General features: G+C 46.6%; 1 protein-coding gene and 1 long non-coding RNA gene across 5 annotated transcripts; one reads left to right on the top strand and one right to left on the bottom strand.

Annotated features, from left to right (window-relative positions):
* Positions 1-382: 382 nt before the first annotated feature.
* Positions 383-22,383, top strand: LMO2 (LIM domain only 2). 4 transcript variants are annotated; one of them, XM_082748931.1, is made up of 4 exons: positions 383-701; positions 12,009-12,237; positions 16,328-16,543; positions 21,399-22,383. In XM_082748931.1, the coding sequence occupies exons 2-4, from the start codon at positions 12,197-12,199 to the stop codon at positions 21,616-21,618; spliced, it is 477 nt and encodes a 158-aa protein (XP_082605057.1). In that variant the 5' UTR covers positions 383-701; positions 12,009-12,196; the 3' UTR covers positions 21,619-22,383. The 4 variants fall into 4 exon arrangements, with proteins under 4 accessions (XP_082605057.1, XP_082605055.1, XP_082605058.1 ...); XM_082748929.1 differs by lacking the exon at positions 383-701 and adding an exon at positions 11,082-11,245; XM_082748932.1 differs by lacking the exon at positions 383-701 and adding an exon at positions 11,582-11,739.
* On the bottom strand, positions 15,747-25,099 carry LOC309873395. Its single transcript, XR_014316338.1, has 3 exons — positions 24,831-25,099; positions 24,637-24,720; positions 15,747-15,979 (listed from the first exon to the last, which is right to left on the bottom strand). It is a non-coding gene; the product is annotated as an uncharacterized lncRNA (long non-coding RNA).
* Positions 25,100-26,762: the final 1,663 nt, after the last annotated feature.

Raw genomic sequence — 26,762 nt, 5'->3', positions numbered from 1 at the left:
GAATTCTCTAAAGACCTTCTTCTGAGCAAGAATGCCAGGGTCCAATGACTAAGTGTCCTAGGGCCCTCTCGTTTCAGCAGGATTAAGGCTTGGCAGGGCTTTGGCCTCTTTTCCTCCCCTATCAGCTGGGAGCCTGGCTACTTGCCCTTTCTAATTTAGACATGGGGGGAGGATTTCTGTGACCCAAAGTGATGTGAGGTTTGCAAAGTATGGGACCCAGGTAGAACCCGCGTCATGTCCCACCGGCGGGAACACCCAACTTGAAGAGCCGCACAGTTCCTGAGACACAAGCCGCCCCACCCCCCACCCCGCACGTTGGGAGAAGCTGGCCACTCCTTCCCACTTACAGGCTGAGCTGGTTTATAACGGAGAAAAACAAGTTCGGCAGGAAGCAGCCTTTTCAAGCAGTGAAGAAACCGTTAGAATCCATCCCTTTGTCCTTATGCCCACCCAGTCACACTATCAAGGACACACAGCTATCAGAGGGCCCTGGGGACATCTGTCCCTACTTTATCAAGGACCCATGCAAACCTTTCTCTAACGGACGATAAAGACTTCTCCTCCCCACCCTGCCTCCCTCCCTCCATTCTGCTTCTAGCTCCCTTCCAGAGGGTTCCTGTCATTTTCTTTCAGGAACAACAGTTCTGAGAAGGAGATATTTTTCAACCAGGATTGATGTAACTGGCGGAGAGGCAGGCAAGGTGAGTTTCATTCATTCACTTGTTCATGCGTTCATTCTTAAGTGAATTCTTAAAACTATTTAAGGTCTTGAGTGTTTCAAAGAAAACTGACTTGGTTTTCACATTTTCTAATTCTAAGGAGGGATCACCTTATGAAGGACACTGACCCTTCTTAGAGTACATGTTTACTGGGTGCTTACTACGTGCGGGATACTAAGTGAGGCTCTTGGATTCAATTCTGAGCAGAAGGCGCTTGGTGTCTTTGTGGGGAGCCGGACTGTACCTTAACGATCAATCCCCAAATGTGGAATTACAAATTGCAATCCAGACTGCGAGTGAAATCAGACAGGGGATGGGAGGGGTCCTCATCTAGTCATGGGGGGTGGGGGCAGGGGGTTCCTGGAAGAAGTAATGTTTGAGCTGAGAGTGTGTATAATAATTCTCTAGATTTTGCTATTGCCCTCCGCGTGGGTGTTTTCAGGGTTAAAAAGAAGCCTCCAGGCCTGAAAAACTTGCTGCTGTCCCATGCCATTCCTGTTTCCAAAACCAAGTCACGATGGCTTGGCCCTTGTGAAGGTTAGAATGGAAATGACTTTTTGGAAGAATAGAGAACCAGGACCTACTTCAAGATTCAGTTCCCTTTGCAAAAGTTGCCAGATAAAAGATATTTCCAGATGGAGGGCCACGTAGGAAATACAAATGGAATATTTTTTAATAGCTCTTCCTTTGCAAGATATAACCCAAGGCGGCCTTCTGCAGCATGATGGGAAGTATTGTAGCCGGAAAGCTTGAGATGAGCTGAGTTGGCCTCCAAGCAGCCCCCGGGGCCTTTGGAAAGGGTCTGAAGGAACTTTAAAGATGCTTTGCTTACACAAGACACCACCCCGCTCTCCTACCAACGCCCCCCGCCAAAGTGGAGCCCATGCCTGTTGTATTCTAACTGATGGATTCTCAGAGGAGAGGGCAGATAGATATCTATACGAGCATTGATTTCCTTGAAAGATGTGGTTTTACCAAAACAACAAACTGCATCCTTTTCCCCGTTTCCTTGGAGCCAAGTGGGCTCCTGCAAAGAAAGTCACTGGGAAAGCAGGGACCAGCACCACTGACAGAGACCTAAGTGGGCAGGGAGGGCCACCGGGGCACCTGAACTCTGTCTTAGGATACACGAGACTGGCTTCACCATAACATTGGGGTTAAATGGACCCACAGATAAGGCCAAGAAGGTTGTGAGCTTCAGGAAATAATAGGTAAAATCCTGCATGTTAGCCCAGATGGGCGCCCAAAATGGCCTTGAACTCTGACCAGTGTTTTTGGTGGTAAAATCGACATACCATAAAATTTAGCATTTTAACCATTCTCAAGAGCATAGTTCGGTGGCAGGAAGCACGTTCCCATTGTGCAACCATCTCCAGCAGTCATCTCTGGGGCTTTTTTAAAATCTTCCCAAACCAAAGCACTGTACCTATTGAAAAATCTTTCTTCCTCCCCCCAGCCCCTGGCAACCACCCTTCTACCTTCCGTCTCTATGAATCCGATGACTCTAGGTGCCACATGTGAGTGGGATCCTACGGTCTTTGTCCTTTTGTGACTGGTTTCTTGTACTTAGCAGAACATCTTCAAGGCTCATGGAGGTTGTAGTCTGTGTCCGGATTTTTTCTTTTTTGAGGTGGACTAATATTTCCTTGGGCACCCATGCCCTTTATTTAAAATCCACTCATCTGTGGATGGACACTTGGGTTGCTTCCATCCTTTGGCTCTTGGGAATAACGCCACTATGAACGCAGACATACAAATATCTGTGTGACTTCCTCATTTCAATTTCGGGGGGAGTATATACCCAAAAGTGGAATTGCTGAGTCATTTGGCAATTCTGTTTTTAATTTTTGAGGAGCCTACGTATTGTGTCCCACAGGACCTGCAATGGCCATTTTCCTTTCCCACCAACAGTGCACACGGGTTCCAATTTTTCCACATCTTTCCCGACACTTGGTCTTTTCTGGTTTGGGATAAGAGTCGTCCTCTTATCCCAAAGGATGTGAGGTGTGAGGTGGTATCTCATTGTGGTTTTGATCTGTATTTCTCTAATGGTTAGTGAGGTTGCACATCTTTGCATGTGCTGATTGGCCATTCGTCTGTCTTCTTTGGGGAAATGACTCTTCAAGCCTTTTGCCTGTTACTGGGTTATTTGGTCTTTTTGTTGTTGAATTATAGAACATCTTTCTATATTCTGAATATTAACCTCTTATCAGCTATAAGGTTTGCAAATATTTTCTTCCATTCCACAGGTTGCCTTTTCACTCTCTTGGTAATGTCCTTTGCGGTACATAGGTTTTTAGCTTTGACCTGGCCCAACCTATTTCTAATTTAACAATTAAATTAGTTGGAAATCAAATATGACACCTGTGCTTTTGGTGTCATGTCTTAAAACTCATTGCCAAATCCAATGTCATGTAGATTCTCCCCTAGGTTTTCTTCTAAGAGTTTCATAGCTTTCGTTACCGAGTTTTTAAGAGGTCTGTGACTGACAAAGCATGGGCCATCCTCAGTATTGATTCTGGGGAGACTTCTGTTTCCAATGTAAAGACCCTCACACCTTCCTCAATGTCCACGTGAATCTAGGAATTGGGAAATTGGTTAACATGGATGTGATATTGGAAGGCTTTAATTCAAAAGGAATTATTGAGTATCTCCAAATTTCTATCAGTACCCTGGAAGCTGATGAAAATGAAAATCATGGCATCTCTACTCTTGAGGTGGCCAGACACTGGACACACATGAAGTCACTGCTCTGCAAGGTCGAGTCTGACAAGCGCCTTGATCCGGCCCCAGAGCCAAGAGCCATGAGAACTCGGGATGGGAGGGGCCACCATGAGCTTCAGGGAACAGAGAGAACTCCAGGGTAAAGATGTAGCTTGAGCTGGGTCCAGAGTGATGGACCCAACAGGAAGAGCCAGAGAAGACTAGGGATGCGGTAATGACTGCCATTGACTGAACACTGACCGTGTGCCAGGCACAGGCCTGCTTGACACATCATCTCCATTACTCCTTTGAACCCTAGATTTATCATCATCTCTATTTTATTGTTGCAAGTGCTGAAGCTCAGAGATTTGCCTCAGATTAATTACCCAGGTAGTAAGTTGGGAAGCAGAGGCTGGAAACGAAGTTTATCTCTCTCCAAAGCCTTTATTCTTTACCACTCTACTATTCAAGCACCAAAGTTTGGAATCACAGACCAAGCAGACATCACAGAGAGAGAGAACAGGATAAGATGGGACATAAAAATGGGTACAGGCAGGGTGTTTGAGATCAAGGAGGAACAGCCTGGCTGGGTAGGAAAGTTCAGGTGCTACAGCTGTGGGATAGAAAGTTGAACCGATGGAGTAGGCAGGATCATAGGACCACACATCTCAATGGAAGCATGGAGAGCTTGGTCTTGACCTGCAAGAGGGACAGAACTGCAGCTTAACCTTCTAGTCCACCTCCTCCCTCTATAACAACGAGAACACTGGGGTCCCAAAAGTTTAGGCCCCTTGTCCACGGTCAAAGGCAATTGGGAGCCATTGCAAATTCTTGAGCAGGGTGATGGCAATGAAAAAACCGGGATTTCCAGATGGGTTAATTTGGCAGTCTGATGGAAAGTCAGAATTGCCTTCCCCAGCCAGGCTTAGTGCTTTCAGCTAAACTTAGTTCCAGAAAACTGCTTCCCCAGAAGCAGCCTCAGCTCTCCTTCTGGTGGAAAGCCTGTCTAGATGAAAGGCTTCAGACCAGAGACCCCCAGCTCTGAAGAGCTAGTGGCCAAGGCAGGCTCCTGATGCCGTCTCTTCACGCTGTTTTCCTATGCCTGCAGCTGAGCCAGGTCTCTGTAAGCCCCACCCACCTGTCCCATGGCGGGGTCACCAGAGCAGGTAAGATAAGGCAAGGGTTCCTGGGGCACAGAGGCTGACCCCACCCTGCTTGAGCTGAGCCCATATTCTACCTAATGTCATCTACCTATGTTCAGCCAAGAAAGCCCTGCCCCGCTTGACTATCCTCCTCTGAGGTTCTCTTTGCTTAATTAATTCTAATAATAGCTACCATCCATTGAGCACTATGCTAAGCATTTGACGTACAAGATCTCATTTTATCCCTACAACCCCGTGATGAAGATATAATTAGCCCCATTTTATACGTGATGGAACCGAGGCTCAGAGCTGTCAAGTAATTTGCCTAAAACCACATAGCTAAAAAAGCCAGGACTAAAACCTAAGCCTGTCCATCTCCAAAGTCTGTGTCTTTTCTCCTGTAATTGTCTGCTTCCTACACTTTGGTTCACTGTGGCCACGTCTCCTCGTGGGCAGGGGGCCCCGCAGTAGAGAAGCCAGCTTCAAAGAGTGTCCTTGCTTCCTGACTACTCCCATCTGAGGGTCCCTAGAAGCCAGGAGCCTGACCTCTTTCCCAAACCAACTTTGGGGCGCAAATCTGAATGGCATCCGAGACCTTATCTTCTCCTAAAAGTGATGCTCGAGGAAGACAAAATTTTCAACATTTCCCCAGAGAGCATGGCGCAAGCGTGCTTTGGCCGGGAGGGAAGCAGGGTGACCATTTGTACATTCATTCACTCAGTGAATATTTATCAAGGGCCTCCCATGTGCTGGGCCCATTCTAGGTGCTGAAGACACAACCGGGAACAAGTCGTAAAGAATTTCTATCTTCCCGGAGTTTACATCCTAGCTGGGAAGAAAGGCCAAAACAAAACACATAAGAATCTACAAATGTATATGTAGTGAAGTGGAGGTAATGATGATTCCAGGAAGAAAAATAAAGCGGCTCAGAGGATGAAGAATGATGAGAAGCGGAATTTTTAAAGGCTCTTAGGAGGATAAAACATTTGAACGGAGACCTGAATGAAGTACATGGGAGCCATGGGATAATCCAGAGGAAGAACATCACAGGCAGTGGAAAAAGCAAGTACAAAAGCCCTCCAAAAGGAATTGTCTTGGTTAGTTTTAAGGAATAGAAAAAAAAAAAAAAAAAGTTAGTGTGGCTCGAGCCCAGAGTGGGAGGGAGATGTGCGGTCACAGGAGAAGTGGGGACCAGACTGTATAAGGCTTTCTAGACCCCAGGAACGAGTTTGGATTTCAAACGTGCCACGTGCTAGGCCCTGCCCTGTGTCACTCAGGTGGGGCACCCCCCCCCCCCCCCAGCTACAGAGAGGAGACAGCTTGTACAACCCAAGAGCACAAGGATGGCTCAGAAAGTCTGCTCACCCAGCTCTGACTCCCTGCTTTCACTTGGAGCAGCAATTAAGGTCAAGGTCCAGTACCCAAGGTGGGGGAGGGTTTGTTGGTGGCAGAGGTGAAAGAAAGAGCCGTTGACTCTAGGTCTCATTTGCCTTGCCCCTCAAAGGTCCTGAATTATCAATGGGTGTTCAAGTATTATATAGCTGGCATCTGTCTGTATGAGGAAAATCTTCCTTGGAAGCTTACTATGTGCCAGTCTCCTTTCTAAGCACTTTATGTGTTTCATTCCTCAGGATCATCATAAGGGCGCCATGGGATGGGGACTCTGAATTGCCTGCAGATGTAGCAACCAAGGTCCAGAGAGGTGGGGCAGCACGTCAAAGGTTCACAAAAATGGTGCTGCTGAGGTTGGCGCAGGGACAGGCGGAGCCCTCTAGGGAGGCTCCTTTGAACCCCTGCCCAAGAGCAAGCCAAGGAATCACATTGTTGAGGTCCCTTCCTCTAGAACATGCTAGGAGCTTATGTCTGCCAAGACTTTGCTGTGGAATTGTGACATGGGAGGGCAATGATTCAGCACTGGATTGTGCCTCTCGTCTTAGCTATAAAAGCCAGTCTAGAAGTTGTTGGAAAGGGGGAAATCGGCTAGATACAATCAGGGATGCAGCTGAGGTAGGCAATGTAGTAGAGAAGCAATGAAGCTGTCAGCAGCTTGTCCAGAACCTAAATGGGCACAGTCCCGCATTGCTGGCTGAAGGATGGGGGTCCCCCAAGCCTGGGGCGGGTTGATGTCTTACACACACTTGAGCTTTTCCCGCAGCTTCTGGTCTCAGCATTCTTCAGTGGCTGTCCTGATGAGCTGGGAGACCAGCTAGTTGTTTCCTGATACAGTGCCTGTAATGTCTGAAAGATGGGGGTGATGACAATAGCCGCCATTTCTGGGTATTTACTGTGCACCATCATTGTGCAAAGCATTTTCCCACACATGACGCTGTTGAATCCTCTCGAAACTCCCGTGAGGTGAACAGGCATGGCAGCCACCTCACCCTAGCGCTGGCCCCGCTGAGCATTACAACAGGCAGATTTTTGACATTCAACAGATATAGAAACTGAGGCTCAGAGAGGTGAAGTAACTTCCTTCAAATCACACAGCGAACAAACAGCAGAGCTGTGTCGAACACCTATGTTCCCTCTCCTGAACCTCAGTTGAAATGGATTTTTTTTTTTTTAGACTTTCTGGGGTTGTTTTCTACTAGGTAAGAAACCTGATTTATTTATCACTAAGATTACTGATTGGTCTAACATTCTGTGAAAACATATCCACCAGCTGAAATGTCCTGAAATGAGTTTGGGAGCCAGATGTCTGTGACAAAGGAATAGTTTAAAGACTTTTGCATGGGGACTGAAGCCATGTTAAGACAAATCTTTATTTCGGTTGCTATATGTGAATGTCATTGCTAACAGGCATGGGATACAAGTTAGCTTCTGATGATTGGGGAAAAGAAATAAAAGAAGTAAATTGTCATTCTTGGCATTTTTCCAATGACATTTGCATTTTCATTTCTATTAGAAGTCCATTTGAGCAAAGAAATGAAGCCTTAGTCACTGGAAACTGCTCTTCCCTAGAAAACAATTGTACATGTAATAAGCAAAAAGAATAGAAAATGCCAACAGGAAAAAAGTCATCTACCCGAGGTCAGATTCATCATGTAGACTGCTTCGGCCTTCCTCCGACATTCATGTTCAATTTTAATTTAGAAATTAAAATTTCTAAATTTTAAGGTATTCAAGATTTGCAAGGAGTCAGGGTGGGGATGCAGAGATGGAATTAAATTGCAATCCCGCCGGCTAGGGTTCAAGTGCAGATTTTCCCAACTCTCAAGAACTATCGAATTGCCTCTTCTGCAGAAGGCATGAGGTTTGCTATGGAAAGATACAATGAGGTCATGATTGCTTTAAAATTGTTCATAATAAAAACACATTTTGAGATTTGATTCTAAATGTTAAGCTTAAATTTGGGCAATTTAATTGCCCGTTGAATAGAAATGAAATCCCACCGGTAAGCAGTTATTTCTTACAACCACTATGTGTGAAATTGAAATCTTAAGATACCATTTCAAATATTCACTTTCTCTAAGGAAGTCCTCCCCAAAGAGCTGTGAAAGATAAGAAACTGACCCAAAGTCATAGGCAGTAATCTCTCTTTCTTTACATACTGGGGTCAAACAGAAGCATATTATTAAAAGGAAAACTTTATGCTCCAAACTTCGTGGTTCAGAGGTCACTTCAAGGATATATTTATTTAACAGCTAACTTGAGTCCTGTACAAAACTGTAACAAGGAAGGTGGCAACTTGTCAGATTTAATAGAAGTAAACACGTGCAAACATATCATCTACTCACCAAGGTAGTGGACACGGAAATGGAAATGCTTGTATGTTTAAGAACAATAGGAAGTGAGATGAGGGGACCCTGCTCCGTTTGCTTTTTTTCTTTTTTAAAGGTTTATTTATTTATTTATTTATTTATTTGACAGAGGTCTCAGATCACAAGTAGGCAGACAGGCAGGCAGAGAGAGAGAGAGAGGAGGAAGCAGGCTCCTTGCTGAGCAGAGAGCCCGATGCGGGGCTCGATCCCAGGACCCTGAGATCATGACCTGAGCCAAAGGCAGAAGTTTTAACCCACTGTGCCACCCAGGTGCCCCATCTCTGTTTTCTTTAAAACAAAACAAAACAAAATAAAGAACTGTTTTTAAATATGGGTGGGAAGTTCTTATTTTAAACCCCCATTTCACATCCAAATTGAATTTCAAGCTCTGTATTTATTTTTTAAGTTTTTAACTTATCTTTTATTGAGGTATAATTGACATACACCAATATATTAGTTTCAGGTGCAGAAGATGATTCAATATTTGCACATATTGAAAAAAATCACTATAATACGTCTAGTTAATATCCATCACCACGGTTGTACTTTTTTTTTCTTATAATGAGAACTTTTAAGATTTGCTCTCTTACCAATTTTCAAATATGCAATACAGTATGATTAATTACAGTCTCCACGCTGTACATCACAACCCCAGGACTTGTTTATTTTTTAACGGGAAGTTTGTACCTTTGGACCACCTTTACCAATTTCGCCTACCCTTTTCCCTCCTCTCAGGCAACCACCAATCTGTTCTGTATCTAAGAGCTTGTTTTTCATTTTTTAGATTCCACATCTAAGTGAGATCCTATGGAAGTTGTCCCTCTCTGACATTTACTTAGCATAATGACCTCAAGCTTCACCCATGTTATCGAAGATGGCAAGATTTTTTTTATATAGCTGAATAATATTCCATTGCATGTGCGCGTGCATGTGTGTGTGTGTGTGTGCGCGCGCGCACTCATCGTCTTTATCCATTCATCCGCTGATAGGCGTTTAGGTTGCTTCTGTATCCCGGCGATTGTAAAGAAGACAGCAATGAACACAGGGGTGCATATAATCTTTTCGAGTTAGTGTTTTCATTTTCTTTGGATAAATACCCAGAGGAATTGCTGAATTCAAGGACTTTTTTAACTCTCCCAGTGACGTCTTTGGCTATAACATAGCAGCTCCCTTTTATGTGCACTTAATGTATGTTGAGTGTTTTCCATGCATTTAATCTCCTGTTATCACTCCCACTGCCTTTTAAGTTTATGTGCCATGCTTTGCATGCTTTTACTCATTTAATTCTCACAACAACTGATGCGCTAGGTTCTGGTACCCCTACTTTATAGATGAGGATTCAGGGAGTTTAAATCCTTGCTGTAAGCCCAGGTTCACACAGATGGGAAATGGTGGGTTAGACTGACTCCAGACCAATTACCCAGTACTGTCTCCTCATATTAAGTAACTCTCCTAGGCCGTGCGAGCTGATAAGGACCCAAGTGAAAGCCAGTTAGTCCTTGGCATTTAACTACGACACTGACTGGCTCAACATAGGCAAACTGCTAATCAGGACCTTTTGGTTAATTTTCATTTCTGTTTATAGAGGGGTAAGTTACATATCTATCACATAATTTAGGATTGCCTAAAATGTCTAGGGTTTTGTTTTGTTTTGTTTCTTGTTTGTTTGTTTTGGTTAAAAACAAAGGTCTGATCTGGATATCTTTTTACATACTGAAGGCCTTGAACTTCCTTGGTCACACATGTGTGTACACACGCACTCTCTCTTTTATAATTTTAATTATACCCATTAGGGATCCGGCCTTGGACACAGGAAGACAAGAAAATGACAAAAGCATGCAGGCAATAGTAAATTCTGGTTTTCATTTGTAAAGAGTCAGGGAGGATTGGCTCTGAACAGAGAAAATGAAGTGATCAGCCACCGGCATTTCGCGGTAAACTCCAAGTCCTTCAATGTCCTCTTTAAAATGGGAATAAAGGGGCGCCTGAGTGGCTCAGTGGGTTAAGCCTCTGCCTTCAGCTCCTGTCATGATCTCAGGGTCCTGGGATCCAGCCCCGTATCAGGCTCTCTGTTCAGCAGGGAGCCTGCTTCCCCGCTCTCTCTGCCTGCCTTTCTGACTACTTGTGATCTCTCTCTCTCTGTCAAATTAAACAAACAAACAAATAAATAAATAAATTTTAAAAATAAATAAATAAATAAAATGGGAATAAAATGTCTATGACCATGATCCAGACTATTTACGTGCAACTATGGATTCTGAAAGCCCTTGGTAATTTCCTCTTTGCTTGCAAACTTGTAACTGGCATCCTGCCCAAATAGACCTTTAGTGATAATTTCTGAAGACAATAATTTCTGAACACAGTAATTTTCAAGGAACTCTGATGAGACCCAAAGTTTTTCTGTACAGGCTATTAGCCTCCTAGACTTTGCCGTTGTGGCTGGAGAGGAAGCCTGAACACCAAAATCAAGTCTGGCTTCTTTCTTTCCCAGACCCAGGGCAAAATAGCCTCCCAAGTATTGCTGTTGACCGTTGGAAAGGCGCTTTCTCTGCGCGGAGTATTACTGGCACTTTCCATGGGGCACTTCCACCGCAGGAGTCCGATTTGTGAAAGATGCTGAGGGATGGAATTCTGCCGCCAGCAGATGGAGAGGAGACTCAGGGCCGCGTGGTCCCTCCCAACCCCCCCCCCCCACTTCCCCACCCCCCGGGATTAGCTGCCCCCGGCTCTGCTCAGGCGTACCCAGCCCGTGCGGTCCCCGCTCGCACAGCACCAGCCGCCTCTCTGGAGCGCGGACGCAGTCACAAGCCGGCCGCCAGCAGAGCCGCGCTGTCCCGGGCACCCCCGCGTGCTGTGTCCGCGGACCTGGGACCTCGAACCCCGGACGGCCGCGAAAGCCACCCGGAACGCGTGCATTTCTGTATGTGCTTATTCCACGTTCTTGTCTTGTCTTTCTTCCGTGAGCGGCCTGCTGGTTACTTTCAGGCTTAGTTAACCAAAAGGGAAACGCCGAAGAGGGGAAGCCCTAAAAAATGATTTAGACGCAACCCAGCCGCCCCCCCCGAAGGAGCCGTGTTCACTGAGCGACTCCCCCCGCCCCCGACGCTGGCCCCTTTAAGAAGCCAAGTCGGTCCTGATGCTGCTGTTTGTATTGCTAATCCCCAGGAGCCCCGTTTAAAAAAAAAGGGGGGGGACCGGGCAGCTGTCTCTTTAAATGTGATTTCCTTCTATTGTATTTGAATCGTGATCAGGAAAAAGGAAATGAAACCAGAGACAGAGGGAAGCTGAGCGAAAATAGACCTTCCCGAGAGAGGAGGGAGCCCGGGGACAGAGGCACGGTCCCCTCCCCGCCCCCAGGCCGCCGCCCCCTCCCTGCCCTCGGCGGCGAGCTGCGCGCCGCGACCCGGGTCGAAGGTGCGAGGGACTCGGGGCGGCCGGGCGGGCGCGCACGATCCCCGCGGGCGGCGCGGAGCCGGTGACAGCGCGCGAGCCGAGCCGGACCTGGCGGCGGCGGTGGCGGCGGCGGCGGCGGCGGCGGCGGCGGCGGGACCGGGATGGAAGGTTAAGTCCTGAGCAGCAGCAGCAGCTGCAGCCGCCGGGGCCAGGCTGCGCGCCCCGGTCCCCGCCTCGGCCGCGGCGCGCCGGCAGCCCGGTGATTCGCTCTCTCTCTTTGGCGTTTGAAGGGAGCGCGGTGACTGTCCTTGAGCGCGGAGGGGCGAGCTCGCCGCCGGAGCGCCGGAGCAAGAGGAGGCGCAGGAGCGGCGGTGGCGGCGGCGCCCGAGCATCCGAGGGGGTCCGAGCCCCGGCAGCCGGCCAGCCCCGCGCCACAAAGGGAGCGCCCCCGCCTCCTGGCACGCCACCTCCCTCCCCAATGTCCTCGGCCATCGAGAGGAAGAGCCTGGACCCGTCTGAGTAAGTGTGGCTCCCCTGCCCCTGCCACCCACGGAGACCACGGCCTCCCGCCCTGGGGCTGCAGGGTAGCGCCGGCGGCGGGCGACAAGGCTCCAGGTGCGCGCCCGCAGCGTGCCCTTGGCTCCCTCAGCCTTGCGCGGGGCTCCCCCCTTACTCGCGGGTGGCTCTGGGGACTGTGGGAGAGGGGTAGGCACCCCGCGGCAGGGAGAGGGGTTCGGCCTGGCACCTCTGCGGGCCCCTACCGGCTACCTGGGACGTACCTCAAAGCCACCGCGGGCCAGAAAGTTTACACGGGAACAGGCACAGGGGGGAGCTCGGAGGCGCGCAGGTGCAGTCCCGAGAGCGTTCTGGGCTTGGTTCTGCTCCCTTCTCACCTCTCGCTTCCTCGGTCCCCATTCTCTTTGTCCACTTGATCCTGGAAGGGGGGACGTTCCAAGTGGAGGCCTCCCGAGTCCCCTACGGCCCCCTTAGCGGTGCGCAGGTGGAGCGGCAGCCAGCAGCGCCTGGGATGGGCGGGTGAGGGGGTCCGAGCGTCCACCTAGGAGCTCTCCCTGGCCTCCAGAGACTTTCGAGCTCCTAAATCCGGAGTTAATTTGGGGTCCACTGATGGGGGCCTGTGAACCTCAAAAGTTAGTGCATCATTTTGTGTATAGGTGAATTCTGGGGGAGCAGTGGCTCATAGCATTTATCACAGTCTCAAAGGGGTTTGGGGTCAGGGAACGAGAGCTCTAATGAACATTTGCCGCATGTCTCTTCTGAGCTTTGTTGGTTTGGAATGTTCCCCTGTTCCCAACCTATACCTCCAATCCATTCTTTAGCTTTAACAAGGGGAGAAAGGGTTGTTTAAGATATCATTTTCCCGTCAGCGCAAATGCCCTTTTAAGATTCATTAGCTGTCTGGTATTGAGAATTTTTATTCCTTTGAAGTCCCCATCTAATCCTTTGAAGGGATTTGTTACACAGACCAAAGGAGCTGGTTAATGACTTGTCCATTTGTGCTTTTAAGAGGCATTTGTTTTCTCTTCTTTTCTTTTCCTGCTTTAAAGGAATTGTGCTTTCCTGATTGAAGTCTCTCCCTCCCCCAGTTCCAGCCATCTATGGTGTTTATATACCTGGGCTTTACCCTCAGTTACCAGCATAAACACTCAGCATGCTCTTATAAAATACAGGAAGTACCATGATCCAGTGAGAACATAAACATCACTCTTCAATCTTGAAGGCTCAGACCCCTGTTCTATAAGGGGCCAGGTCTGTTCTAAGGAAAAACACAGCTTCCTTCAACAATGCTTGGGAGAAAAAGAACATTCATTTTTAAAACAATGTATCTCCTCAGACACAGGGTTTAAAGGGTGGTTTGCACACTTTTTTTTATAAACCTAGAATTACAACTTCGCCCTCAGTTTTTAGAGCTTGGGCAAGACCCTAGTAATGCAAGAAGAGTGAATAGGATGTATTGGTGCCTAATGCCTTTTCGATCAGCAGAACTTAGTCACTAATCCTTTTATTAGGAGATAAATCTGGAGGTTTCAGTTCCCTGAAGGAGGTTTGCTCTTTTCAAAGTTTGTGCTTTTTCACTGAGGTTAGAAAATGGGAACATCCTAGCCTCAGAGTACAGCAGGCATTTGCTGAAGAATGCTCATCCTTCATTTCACCATGTGCCCCATAAAGACAGGGTCTACCTGGAGATGGACAAGCTAGTTGGGAAATTACTGTAGCACCTCCCACTCCCTCCTTTTATTGGAAATTGTTGAGCAAGGATCCCAGAAATCCAGGCCAAAGTAATATTCAGGTATAAGATTCAGGGTAGGCTCCAGGAGAATATAAAATATTTGAGGGTGAATCTCACTCATTCATTACATTGGAATATCCATGAAACATAATGTGATATTATCATTAATTACAGAAAGCTAGATAGTGCCAATATCTTATCCTGTCCTTTCCTATCTCATCTTGGACCGTCACAATGGCTCTTTGCTTAACATTTCTACCATAGCGGAACACTGTCCTCCCCGATGCCTCATTGTGTATTTACTTAAAGCCCACTTGGGTCATGACTACTGGCATCTCCTAGGTAGGGATACAAGTTTGCCTACAGACATTTGCAAATGAAACATTTTACTTACTTACTTACTTACTTACTTATCTGCAAATGAAACCTTTAGACAGAAAGCCAGCCAGAATTCTGGAGATAGAGATTTCCTCTACCACCTACCTAAGAGTAACAAGAGCGGTTCATTTTAATTCCAGGCAATTTTGCACCAGCAAAGTGCAGATTCTCCTTTTTCACAGATGGTTGGCAGCATCGCCATCAGGCCATTGAGTGTGGTCAAGGTTGCATGAGTATTTCTGGAAGCCTGAAGTCAGACCGTGGGCCGTGGAAAGAGAAGACATGCATTTCTTAGTTGACGCATGTGAAAATGCTGGGGATATTATTTTTCAGAAGGGAGAATGGAAGTACTTAGATGTAACCTGTGGAAACAAAGAAAAGCGAGTGAGGCTTCAGTGAATTTTTAAAACTATTTAAAGTCTAGAGTGTTTAAAAGAAAACTGACTTGGGTTTCACATTTTCTAATTCTAAGAAGGGATCATCTTATGAAGGACACTGACCCTTGGTCTACAAAGCGTGGACTTGGCTTCAGTATTCCTAAGTACTCAGGGAAGTGTGCACTTTCTAGAAAGAGGCACCTGAAATTGTCAATGTATGTGATCAACACGGATTACCTGTGTCTCATCTTCCCTCAGTATAATGGGTGCTGAGCTCTGTGGGGCCCAGGCCAGTCAGGACACAAGGTCACCTGGCAAGTCAGTTTCAGCTAGAAATAGGAGATAGATTTATACTCTCAAGATACAGAGAAGCAAAGTCCCTTGGGAAATCCCATGGTTGGAAGTGCTCCATTTTAAAAAACATAATGGATTTAAAAAAAAAAATGTGTTTGAGTAAGATTCAAAAGAGCACTTACTTGTTCATTGTTACAAAGCAACAGGTATTAGATTTTTCCCGTGTTCCATTTGGTGCGGGAATAGTTTCTTTCCACTCCCTTTTATTTTCTTCCAGCAAATAAAAATATTTATTTTAAAATGTAAAACAGTAGTATCCAGATCCCAGTGAAGCCAAGAGGACTGCAGATCCTATCTGACTTTTTAAACGAAGAAACACATCTCACAGGCTCGCTATTAGCAATTGCCTGCATGGAGATTTCAGTCTGTTTAATTGCCTTCCACTTTCTTGAAAATAATCATTACCCCTTCCTCATTTTCTTTCCTAAATCAGCTTTGTCCAAATCGGTTTTGCTGTTGTAAATATTTTCACATGCAGAATGGTCTGCTTAGTGTCCCTTGTAAGTCTAACAATGGCCTTACTACCTGGGCTTTTTCTTCAAGGATTCACTCAGTAATAAGGATGGGATGTGGAATTTCTGTTTAAAAAATTTAAATATATATATATATATATATATATATATATATAAAATTTTAAAATAATAATAATGAGAATTCCTAATATATCCTGATGGAATTTTTATTTGGAACCAAGAAAACAACCTAAGATAATCTTTGATTAGTTTCTTCTTTCTTCCTCACTTCTGCTTTTCGTGCAGTTGGGAAGGGCTCGGGGTAGGATGGCACGGAGATTCAACAGGGAACTTGCAGAGTTTGAGCCCTCCGGGTAGTGGGCTCTGAAGCTGGCAATTCTTCTAGCCTGGAGTGCCTCCTGTAGGTCTCAGCAGGGCCCTTGAGTCTAGGCCTGGAAGGAGGAAAAAGAAGGAGAAATGGCAAGAGACTGAAGGAAGGGAGGGTGGAAAAAAGAAATAAAAACAAGAGAGGGCAGAGGGCAGAGGGCCCCAGAATGGTGCAGGGCTCGGGGCCGGGGTGCAGAGCCACTGGCATTTTTTTCCATAGCATCGAGGGTGGAAGGCCTCGCTCTCTCCTGTCCTGACCCAAGCTAGCTGGGCCCCTCTGCCATCTGGCCTCTGGATATGTAGCCCCGTCCTTTCTCCTGTCTCCAAACTGAAACTGTCCTGTTCGGCCCAGACCGATGGCTCACCCCTGGTGCCCATCCCAAGGTTATCCCTAACGCAGGTCTTCTTTCCAGGGAGCCAGTGGATGAGGTCCTGCAGATCCCCCCGTCCCTGCTGACATGCGGCGGGTGCCAGCAGAACATCGGGGACCGCTACTTCCTGAAGGCCATCGACCAGTACTGGCACGAGGACTGCCTCAGCTGTGACCTCTGCGGGTGCCGGCTGGGTGAGGTGGGGCGGCGCCTCTACTACAAGCTGGGCCGGAAGCTCTGCCGGAGGGACTATCTCAGGTACCCTCCCTCCACACCCCCAGGGGCCCTGAGCTGGGAGGGCGAGAGGCCATGGACAGCTGAGTCTCCGTCTAGCTCCTACGCTCCAGCCACCTGCCCAGATGTCCGGGCCAGAGGTTGGGTCTCAGCTGGCCTATGCAGAGAAGTCTTTGGCATCTCTTCCTGTTGGAGAGGCATAGTCGCAGGGACACATTCCTATGTCAAATACTAATTTTTTAGAAGTGAGACAATGATGAACATAAAATTCCCTACAGTAGTTCCTTTGAGGAGCACACCAGGGGAGGGGCCCGGGAGGGAATCACAGAGGAGGCTTGGGGTCAAACAGCTGGATGGTGGGTTCTTAGGGGTGCACTTAATGCTCCCAAATACATATATAGGTTATAAAAGATTCTTTTGTAGGTCTCTAATCTTACGTGATTTAAAAGCCCTGAGCTTTTGACTGTGACAGGGCAAAGGCTCTGAGATCAGCTGTTGGTTGAAGTCCTGGCACCACAGCTTTCTGACTGTGACCTGGGCCAAATTCCTTAGCGTTCCTCAGCCTTTATTTCTTCCCCTATAAAAATGGGGGTAATAGCAGCCCCTACCTCCAGGGAGGAGGTGAGGATTCGGTAGGGTAATACATGTGAACTGCTTGGCTTGGTATGTGAATACCGGACAGATGTTAGCTGCCCTTGTAACTAATCCTCACGACATTAAGTCTTTCCTGCCTAACGAACAGAAATGGAAGAGTGGAAGCAAAGGGGCGCCTGGGTGGCTCAGTGGGTTCAGCCTCTGCCTTCTGCTCTGGTCATGGTCCCAGGGTCCTGAGCCTGCATCCCCCTCTCTCTCTGCCTGCCTCTCTGCCTACTTGTGTTCTCTGTCAAATAAATAAATAAAATCTTTAAAAAAAAAAAAAAAAAGAGTGGAAGGAAAAAATAGGAACACTACAACAAACACCCCGTGAGATAGGAGCAGAGGACATCTTCTGATGCTCTGGGTCATACTGTTGCCAAGTGAATTTTCTGGCACTCAGTGAGTGCCTTTGCCCGGAATGTTCTAGCATTTCCAGTTTCATATTAGCTGCTGTGGAGGTAACTCTGTGCCCTCTACTGTCAGATCTGCTCAACTGTGTAGCTGTCAGTTTCTTGCCATCTTCCCATGGCAAAGGGTCAGTGGAGCACGAAGCCCTAATGCATTAGGACCACCCAACCCGGAAGCCCACCAGGCTACCTCTTCCTCCCAAACCTGCCCTCAGAGCATTTTTACATGGAAAAAAAAAAATGCAGACAATTCCACAGGGAAGGAAGCTTATCTGTTTACCCAGAGATGGATAGAATATGCTTCCCCCCTCCCTAAATTCTCTGACAAAGCCCTTGCACATTTGGTGGTTCAGAGAAAATAAGTTGAGTTTTCAATGGCTGTGATTAGAATTTTGGTCCATTTTTTTATTAAGTTACAGGAAAATGAAACTGGAATAAATAGAGACCTGATTTTGCTGGCTACCAGTTTGCCAAGTCAGTGCAGAAAGCAGACGAGTCAATGATTCCCGTTGGGCCGCCTGACGACATGCCTGTCAAATCATTTGAATCTTATTAAATGAAGTGCAGATAGAGTCAGGTCAAAAGGAGCCCTGGCTTCTCCCTATCTCTATGGTTTTCTGTAACGTTCGAGAATAAACCCGGTGCCGCCTGGGCTTGTTCATCTTTTGCATTTTTAAAAAGAAGAGAAAAAAATTGTCTGGGAGAACCCAGTGTTAATTAACTTGTGTCTTGGTGACATGAAATAATTCTTCTCCCTGCTACATTCCTAGGCAACATGTTAATTAACTCTCTGTTAGTGCCGGCAGTTCCAGCCATCCTTTAATATTTATATTATTGTTATTAAAATGGGCAGGAGAAAGCTTAAGACATTGACACCTCTTGACAGAGGAGAAAAACCTTTTTTTTTTTGCTTCAGGGATGGTCCTTTAGCCATGGACTTGCTTACCTGCATTCTTAATATATCTGGGAGCATCTTTTAAAAAGGCAAGAGTGAATAAATGGGGAGGTCCTGTGATGGGGTTCAGTCCTTCTTCCCTCCCGGGAGAACTCCCCCTCCTGAGGATTGCCTATGGCTGACCCGCCTGTTACAGTCCTTTTCAGACATTTAGCCTCAAATATTCATGAGATCCCAGTGCAGAATCTAAACCCAGCTTCTGCTTGCTGCGGGTCGGTTGTGCTGCTGGGAACCTAGCGGTAGCTGCTCATGTCAATGCAGAGTCCCCAGATTATGTCAGACCCCTTTCCCATCTTTGTGTGCAGTGCACCCCCCCCCAAGTGGTTTTATTTGCAACACCCAACATCTGCATCTGTTAGAGCCAAAGAGTACCCACTGCCCCCACACTGCCAGCAGATCTTAATACTGGCCATTGACCGATGACTGGCATTGCAGGAACCTTGCAACCTTGCCTGGAGCCAGGCGGACTCCGAGACATAACTTACACCCTGGAGTCCCTGTGCCATCCTCCGGGCGCTCCTCTCTGAGGGCCTTTGCTGGAGACTGCAAATTGGCTTGCCTTCCTTCCCTTCTATCCAACCTCCCTTGCCTCTCACCGGCTTCCCCTGAGAATGATTCCTTAATAATTCCTCTCTTCGGGGTCTGCTTCCGGGATACCCAGCCCAAGGCACCAGTTCTTGGTGCCGGAGGTGAAGGCTCAAATTAGATCTTCAGTCTGGCTTATTTTTCCTGTTAGTAGAATCTTAGGCTACGAAGGCTGGAAAGGGCTGCAGAGGCCTTTTCTTCCAGTTCCCGTGCTCTACAGCTTACGACACAGACATCAGAAGAGAAGATGTCCTTTGCTCCGGGGCACCTGGCTCGTTAGAGGGACCTGAACCAGCCTCCCAAATATGAGTCCTTTGTCCTTCCCCTCATTCACTGCCTGATGTGCACTGTAATTTACCCCCAACTTCCCTTTAATAAATGCTCTCCTTCCTTAAGGGTCACACACCCCACGTGTTGGCTTCAAGCCACGCACACTGTTTTGTTGGGTCGTTTATCCTCCCTCAGTCCCAAACTCAACTTACTGAACAGTCAGGCTTTCCACTCTGTGACCTCCAAGGTGGCAGCTTCCTACAGCTCCACCATCTGCTATGCTGGGAGAAAATGTTCTCCCCTCCCCCCCCCAATGAGTTTGTCCCCCAGGTGGTGCCTCAAAAAAAATGCTCAGAGATCCTCAGATGCAAAGCGGGATTCGGAGGGAAATTAACCGGCCCAGGCTCCCACCACCAGCCCTTTACTCACAGACCGAATCTTCCTGCTTCCATTAATTCTGCCCAAATGTTTCCAAATGTGTCAATTGCCTGTCTTCCCTCCAGCCTCTCAGAATGTTCCCATCCATTCTCTGCTATCCTGAGGTGACTAAGAACGTCTGATAAGAAGCAGCATTAACCTAAGACAGTCCTAAAAGTTGGAGGTGGAAGAGGCGCGTTATCACGCTCGTGTGAAAATGCTTTCCTGTAGCAGGAAGGCGCCTTTTGAGTACCCCGACCTGGGCTAAAACAGTCATTGCGGGCTTCGCCTTTGATGGTCGGTGCTTGGACAGTGCTCCCGTGATCCTTCTCGTAGCCCAGTGAGGTAGATGCTGGATCACTGCCACTTTAGAAGCTCAGAGGGACCCGAGGTCCCACTACGCTCACCCTGCCCTCAGGGCTGGTCCTGGATACGTGTGATTCAAAACTCACGTGGAGGGGCACCTGGGTGGCTCAGTGGTTAAAGCCTCTGCCTTTGGCTCAGGTCATAATCCCAGGGTCCAGGGATCAAGTCCCTGCATCAGGCTCTCTGCTCAGCAGGGAGCCTGCTTCCCCCTCTGTCTCTGCCTGCCTCTCTGCCTACTTGTGATCTGTCTGTCAAATAAATTTAAAAAAATCTTTAAGAACCTTGAAGTTTAAAAAAAAAAAAAAAAAACTCACGTGGAAGGGCTCCTGACCACACTGGCCTCTCCCCCAGAGTGTCTCAACCGGGAGGCCTGAGAAGGTACATTTCTAGCAAGTCCCAGGTGAGGCAAATCTGCTGGTCCTGGGAGCGCAGCTTGAGAACGAGCCACTGCCCTGGGTTCCACTGTGTCGCCTCTCCTACCTTGACAGTGAATATTTGCTTGAAATAAGTGACTGACCATGACTTAGGGGAGTCTCGATTTCGGTATCAGAACAGAAGTTTCTCCAGAGATTCATGCCACTGGGGCAGCCAAGGACCTTGCAGCAAGCTCTTCTGTTCAGTGTGGAAAAAGGCCGTTGGTCTCTCAGATCTGCACCGAGTATCTCCTGTCGAATTCCCTCTGTCTCCTGGAAGCTGGGGCCCCAGAGAAGAGTCATGTGGAGGCGGCCATCTTAGCTTCCGGAGGAGACGCAGACCAGACCTCTCCACGGGTGGGATCAGTAGTTGTTGCCATGAGAGAATCCGGGAACCCCAGAAAGATGCCCATTTCGCTGCATTCCTGCTCAGTTCCTCCTCAGATGGCCCCCAGAGATGTACTCCAGCTCTCCTTCTAAAATGGAAGTTCCCCCGGGAGGGGACACACAGTACATGCCTCACCTCTTAATTCAAATCACTTCAGCTAAGGCTCTTCCCCACAGACAAGGAGCCCCAGGGCAGCCTAGAGCAAGGAAAGCTAAGAAAAGGGGCAGGTTATGCCAAATACAGATGCCCACGGGTTGCAGCCTCCTCCTGGAGAACCCCCTTCCCTTTGGGAAAAACCCCACGAGCTTCCTCAGACCCGCCTCTTCCTGGTTTCCTGACAGGTTGGATGTGAGCCTCCCGTATGGAACCCATCCTCAAGTCCTTTCTGCCAGTTTTGTGTCTGCCAATGTCTTCTTAGCTTTTCTTTCTGTTTTACCCCCAGGCTTTTTGGCCAAGACGGTCTCTGCGCATCCTGTGACAAGCGGATCCGTGCCTACGAGATGACAATGCGGGTGAAAGACAAAGTGTATCACCTGGAATGTTTCAAATGTGCCGCCTGTCAGAAGCACTTCTGTGTGGGCGACAGATACCTCCTCATCAACTCCGACATAGTGTGCGAGCAGGACATCTACGAGTGGACTAAGATCAATGGAATGATCTAGGCCAGAGTCCCCCAGCCTCTCTGGGTGGCGTGTTTCACTGAAGTCACTGTCTCCGTGGGGTCTTCACTCTTGGGCACTCTGGGGATTTGAGGGTGGGATGAGGCATTTCTTAGGGGATGGTGGATCTTCTGTGGGCACCATGACACAACATCCAAGTAACATAATACAAGGGACAAGGCTTAAATCTGACAAAATGAGCAGCCTTTAGGGAGAACTTATGGACAATGGCCACAGCCCCTCCATAGGAACTGACACAATTAGTGAAGGAAAGGAGCATCCGGGAACAGGCAGGCACATGCTATCATCCTAGAACCTCACAGCTACAGAAAGGGACTTGTGTAAAGACCCGTTAGGACCTTGACCCTTGAAAACTAGAGATGTGCAATTGATTTCTTTTCTTCCTGGCTTTTATGACAACCCTGCTCTAATCACTGTCCTCCACACAAGGCAAGGACAGAGAAGAGAGTGACCACCTCCCCAAGGCCTTCAGCTTTGGACCCCAGGGAAACTGCATGGAGACACATTTCAGTTGAGAATGGAAATGGCAACTTTTAACCAAACAATTATTTAAAGCAATGCTAATGAATCACTGTTTTTAGACACTCTGGTTTGGAGGTGAGGTGTTCCACAGATTGTTTCTATACAAATGTAAATCTAAAAGCAAAAGTTGTTCAACTATTTTATTATCTTAGATTATATCAAAGTATTTGTTGTGTGTAGTTAAAAAAAAAACTGCGGACAATAAAAATGACAGACTGAAATGAAGTGCTATTTACTTGATTATGAGTCATAATTTGGGATGGCAGGAAAATAGCTTTTCATACTGCAAAGGAGAAGTAAATAAGCAATTCACTTTTAGGTCAAATAAAAACTGCCATTTATTGCTAGGGTTTAGACAAGGCAGGCACATTTCTGTATTACTAGCAATTATATAACAGGTCATCATGGAGCTCAGAGGGATGTAGAATAATTAAATTGTTATTGTAAAATGTGCATTTCACTTCATTGTATAGAACGAATGGAAGGCAAGATCATTGCCTTTGGGAAACCTGTAACCTAGAAAGGACACAAATACATAAAACAGATTCCCTTTGGGAGAGAAGGTAATTACCTAGCTTGAAATGTGGCAAAGATGCTGAGCTTGACACTTCGATTTTCCAAGACGTGTGTCTCAGGGTATTTTATGACAAGTGGTTAAGAGGACCTTACTTTGAGGATTTAAAGCAGGCCATCTTGGTTGGTGCCTTCGCCTTCCACCCTATTTAGGGCCCCATGAACTGACTCAGAGCGCCACCTGCTGGCCATCACCTCTTAGCGCGTTAGTTAAGACGGACTCCGAGAGAGTCATACCTAGATGGATATACTTTGTTTCATAAAAATATCGGCAAGCACCAAGAAGTCTTAATTGTGTCTAATTACCAAGACATCAGAAATATGTATCTAATGCTACAGCCAGTTAGCTTTGGTATTGCTTTAAAACCTCCATCACTTAGGCTTGTATTTTTTTTTTCCTTCTAAAGGTGAAATAATTAAGTGATGACTCTTGGTCTATAAAATGCTAGAAATGGTTGGGAAATTTGCTTATGGTGGCCTATTTAAAAGAAATCTAATTATATTGCATTGCAACTTAGGTGGTGGTAATTTGCTGCCAGTGAGGGGATGTTTGTTCTAAGTCAACAGAAGGGATGTGGTTCTTGAGTTGTGGTCTCTGAATCGGTAGTAACAGCATCACTTGAAATAAGTGATTTATTAAATTTTTTTAATTAAAAGATTGAACATTATTAAAAGTTATTAATTAAAAATGAAGATTTATGCGTTCTGCTCCAGACAAAACAGATCAGAAACTCTGGAGATGGGATTCAGCAATCCGTGTTTTAATAAGCCCTAAAGCTGATTCTGACGCACACTCACGTCTGAAAATGGCTATCACAAACATTCCACAGTTAGGCAGATCATGCACTCTTAAGTTGTTAATAGTTAATATTTGACACAGAAGGTAACCAGTAACTTATCCACCCGTAGACAAGCACTGTCTACTCATGGAATTATACATAATTTTGTCACTCAGCTGACAACCGTCATCTACCAGATCAATTAGAATGCAATCCCCATTTTTAACCATATCAACATCCATTATAATAATTATGTATATCAGCTATAACTATCTTGTGGGCAGTTAATTTTTTTAAAATTTATTTGACAGAGAGAGAGAGCACAAGCAGAAGGAGCCACAGAGGGAGAAGCAGAGTCCCCACTGAGCAGGGAGCCTGAAATGGGGCTTGATCCCAGGACCCCCGGATCATGACCTGAGCCAAAGGCAGACCTTTAACTGACTGAGCCACCCAGGCACCCATCTTGTGAACAGTTATTGGAGCAAAATAAAAATGATTCTTGCTTTTGGAAATGTAAACTCTATTCTTAATCTCTATTGTAGGGATTAATCACTATTGTAGTACACTTAATCACTTAATCACTATTGTAGTACAATGCAAGATTCAAAAACCCAGCCAATAGCTTTTTTTTTTTTAAGATTTTTATCCATTTGAGAGTGAGAGATTACAAGTAGGCAGAGAGGCAGGCAGAGAGAGAGAGAGGGGGAAGCAGGCTCTCCATCGAGCAGAGAGTCCGATGTGAGGCTCGATCCCAGGACCCTGAGACCATGACCTGAGTCCAAGGCAGAGGCTTAACCCACTGAGCCACCCAGGTGCCCCCCCCCCAGCCAATAGCTTTGCCAACCTCCATAAAGCAGTGAATATTTTCTATGTGTCAGTGGTACCAACTTGCAGAACTGTGAATGCACGGGCAGGGTCTTTGTGACAAGTCACCCCAAATGTCTAACCCACAGTGGACTTGAGAGGAAAAACAGGTAAAGAGACCTCATGAGGGACCAGCTCCTGAAGTCTACCTGTGGTCCTTGCCTGGACCCCAGACCCAGAGTCAGGAGAACAGAACACCTGCTCCCTCCTCTGGTCTCTCCATGAATTCAGCAATTTGCAGGAACATTTTGCTTCCTCTCACCTCATTAATGTCTTGTGTCCTGAACCAGCTTCCTTTTATTGCTGTCTCTAATAGAACCCCTGCTTCTCGGGGAATATCGGAATCCTACAAAGTGAAAATAGAGCGGTGAGTAGGAACTTTATCATCTGAAGATTTGGATACGAATTACAGGGACATGACTTTATTTATTTAACAAACACTTACATACCACTTACCATGTGCCAAGCACTATCCTAGGGATTTTACAAAAACTAACTCCTTCAATCCACACAACTGCCATAGGTGGTAGGTTGATACTTATTATCGTCCATGTTTTCCTGCCTGGGAAACTGAAGCATAGACGGGTTTAGTAACTTGCGCACAGTCCCACAGCTAATAAATGACAGGAGAAGGTTGCAACCAAGGACCTTTGCCGTGTGCTCTGCTGTCTCTTTCCCGGGCTCACTTCCCTGAACCTCAAGTTTCTCATCTGCAAAATAGGGAAAATTCATACCTTTCTCTCTGGAAAGTATTTCAGTTCAGTCTACCTAGAAATGTAACCAAAGGCATAATAGGACACGATTAGCACCATAAAAAAGATATGTAAAACATAGATAAGGGAACAATTAAATCCGGGCAGGCGTGGCTATCTGGAGTAAAGAGGAAATCACATTTGAAATGACCCTGGACCAGGAAGAGGGTGACAAGGCTAGAGCAAAGACTCAGAGACCTTGACCTTGCAGGGCAAAAAGGCAGGTAAACCCAGAGTTTTTCATGGTGGTGGAAGGCTTTGCCCAGAGAGGGGCTGACGCCTGGGAGGAAATATATAGACATGAGTTTTCCTGCAATTCTGAGACTGAGTGGCAAATCCAAATAAAAAACAAGGAATCTTGGGGGGAAGGAGGGAGGGAGCAAGATGGGCCTGGAACATCTCCTTACGCCAGCAAGCAAGGAAGTAGTAAAAAGGGGGCAGGGGGTGGGGTGGACATAGGAGTGTCCCAAGCACAAAGAAGCCAGCTTGAAGGGGCTATCAATGGCCACATCTGGAAGATTTGACTAACAAAATAATGAAGGACCTTTAAGAGTTGTAAACCATTGGGGGAAAATAAAACTGTGAGTTCATACCAATAGTAAGTAAATGGAGAAGAGGGAAGACCCTTGCTCACAGCAGAATCTTGAGTCCCAGCTGCTAAATGTGAAGACTGGATGGGAGCTGGGAGATCATTTGCGTCTATCATAGTAAGATGACAGATGCAAACAAGCATCATGAACAGTTGCTATATGTCAACAGAGAAAGAGCAGGATATTTGGATGGTCCCAAAGTGCCTTCCTGTATATTGCTTATTTGGGGCAAGAGGGGAAACCAGTAATTGCACAGTGGAGAGATTGGATAACACCTTGACCCGGTGATCAGTGAGGAACAGATGGACACTGTATGCCTCCAGATGTGACATTCTGTAAGGGACACAACCTCATTCGCTTTCGTAGCCTGCTGGAGAATGGATAACCTGAATTAGGAGACACATTACCAGACAAACTCAAAATGATGAACATTGAATTTTTTTAAAAAGAAGGGGGAAAGAGCGGTGCCCGCGTGGCTCAGTTGGTTGAGTGTTGGACTCTTGATTTCGGCTCAGGTCGTGATCTCGGGGTTGTGAGATGGAGCCCCCCATCAGGCTCCACGCGGAGTGTGGAGCTTGCGTAAGATTCTCTCCCCTGTCCTTCCCGCCTTGCTCATGCTTGCTGTCTCTCACTTTCTCTCTCTCTAAAAAAAGGGGGTAGGGACAGAAGTGAACTTTATCCTCAAAAATGCCAATATCATAAAGGACAAAGAGAGGGTGTAGAAATGTCTCAGATTCAAGAAGGCTAAGGAAACCCGACAACTAAATATGATACATGGCCCTTTACTGAGTCCATTTCTAGAGGGGAAAAAAAGTGTTGTGAAGGACATCATTGGGTCAGTTGATAAAATCTGAAAGGGAAGATTAGTTCAAAGTACTGCACGGATATTCAATTTACTCAGGTGATAATTACACTGTGGTTATGTAAAATAATATCCTTCCCGTTAAGAAATACACGGTGAAATGCTTAGGGGGCAAGGATAATGAGGTAACTTATTCTCAAGTGATTAAGAAAAATATATATGTGTATATGGGGGTGAATAAATG

Source organism: Mustela nivalis (assembly GCF_964662115.1).
Source record: "Mustela nivalis genome assembly, chromosome: 9".
NCBI lineage: Eukaryota > Metazoa > Chordata > Mammalia > Carnivora > Mustelidae > Mustela > Mustela nivalis.
This window is presented reverse-complemented; position numbering and strand designations above follow the sequence as displayed.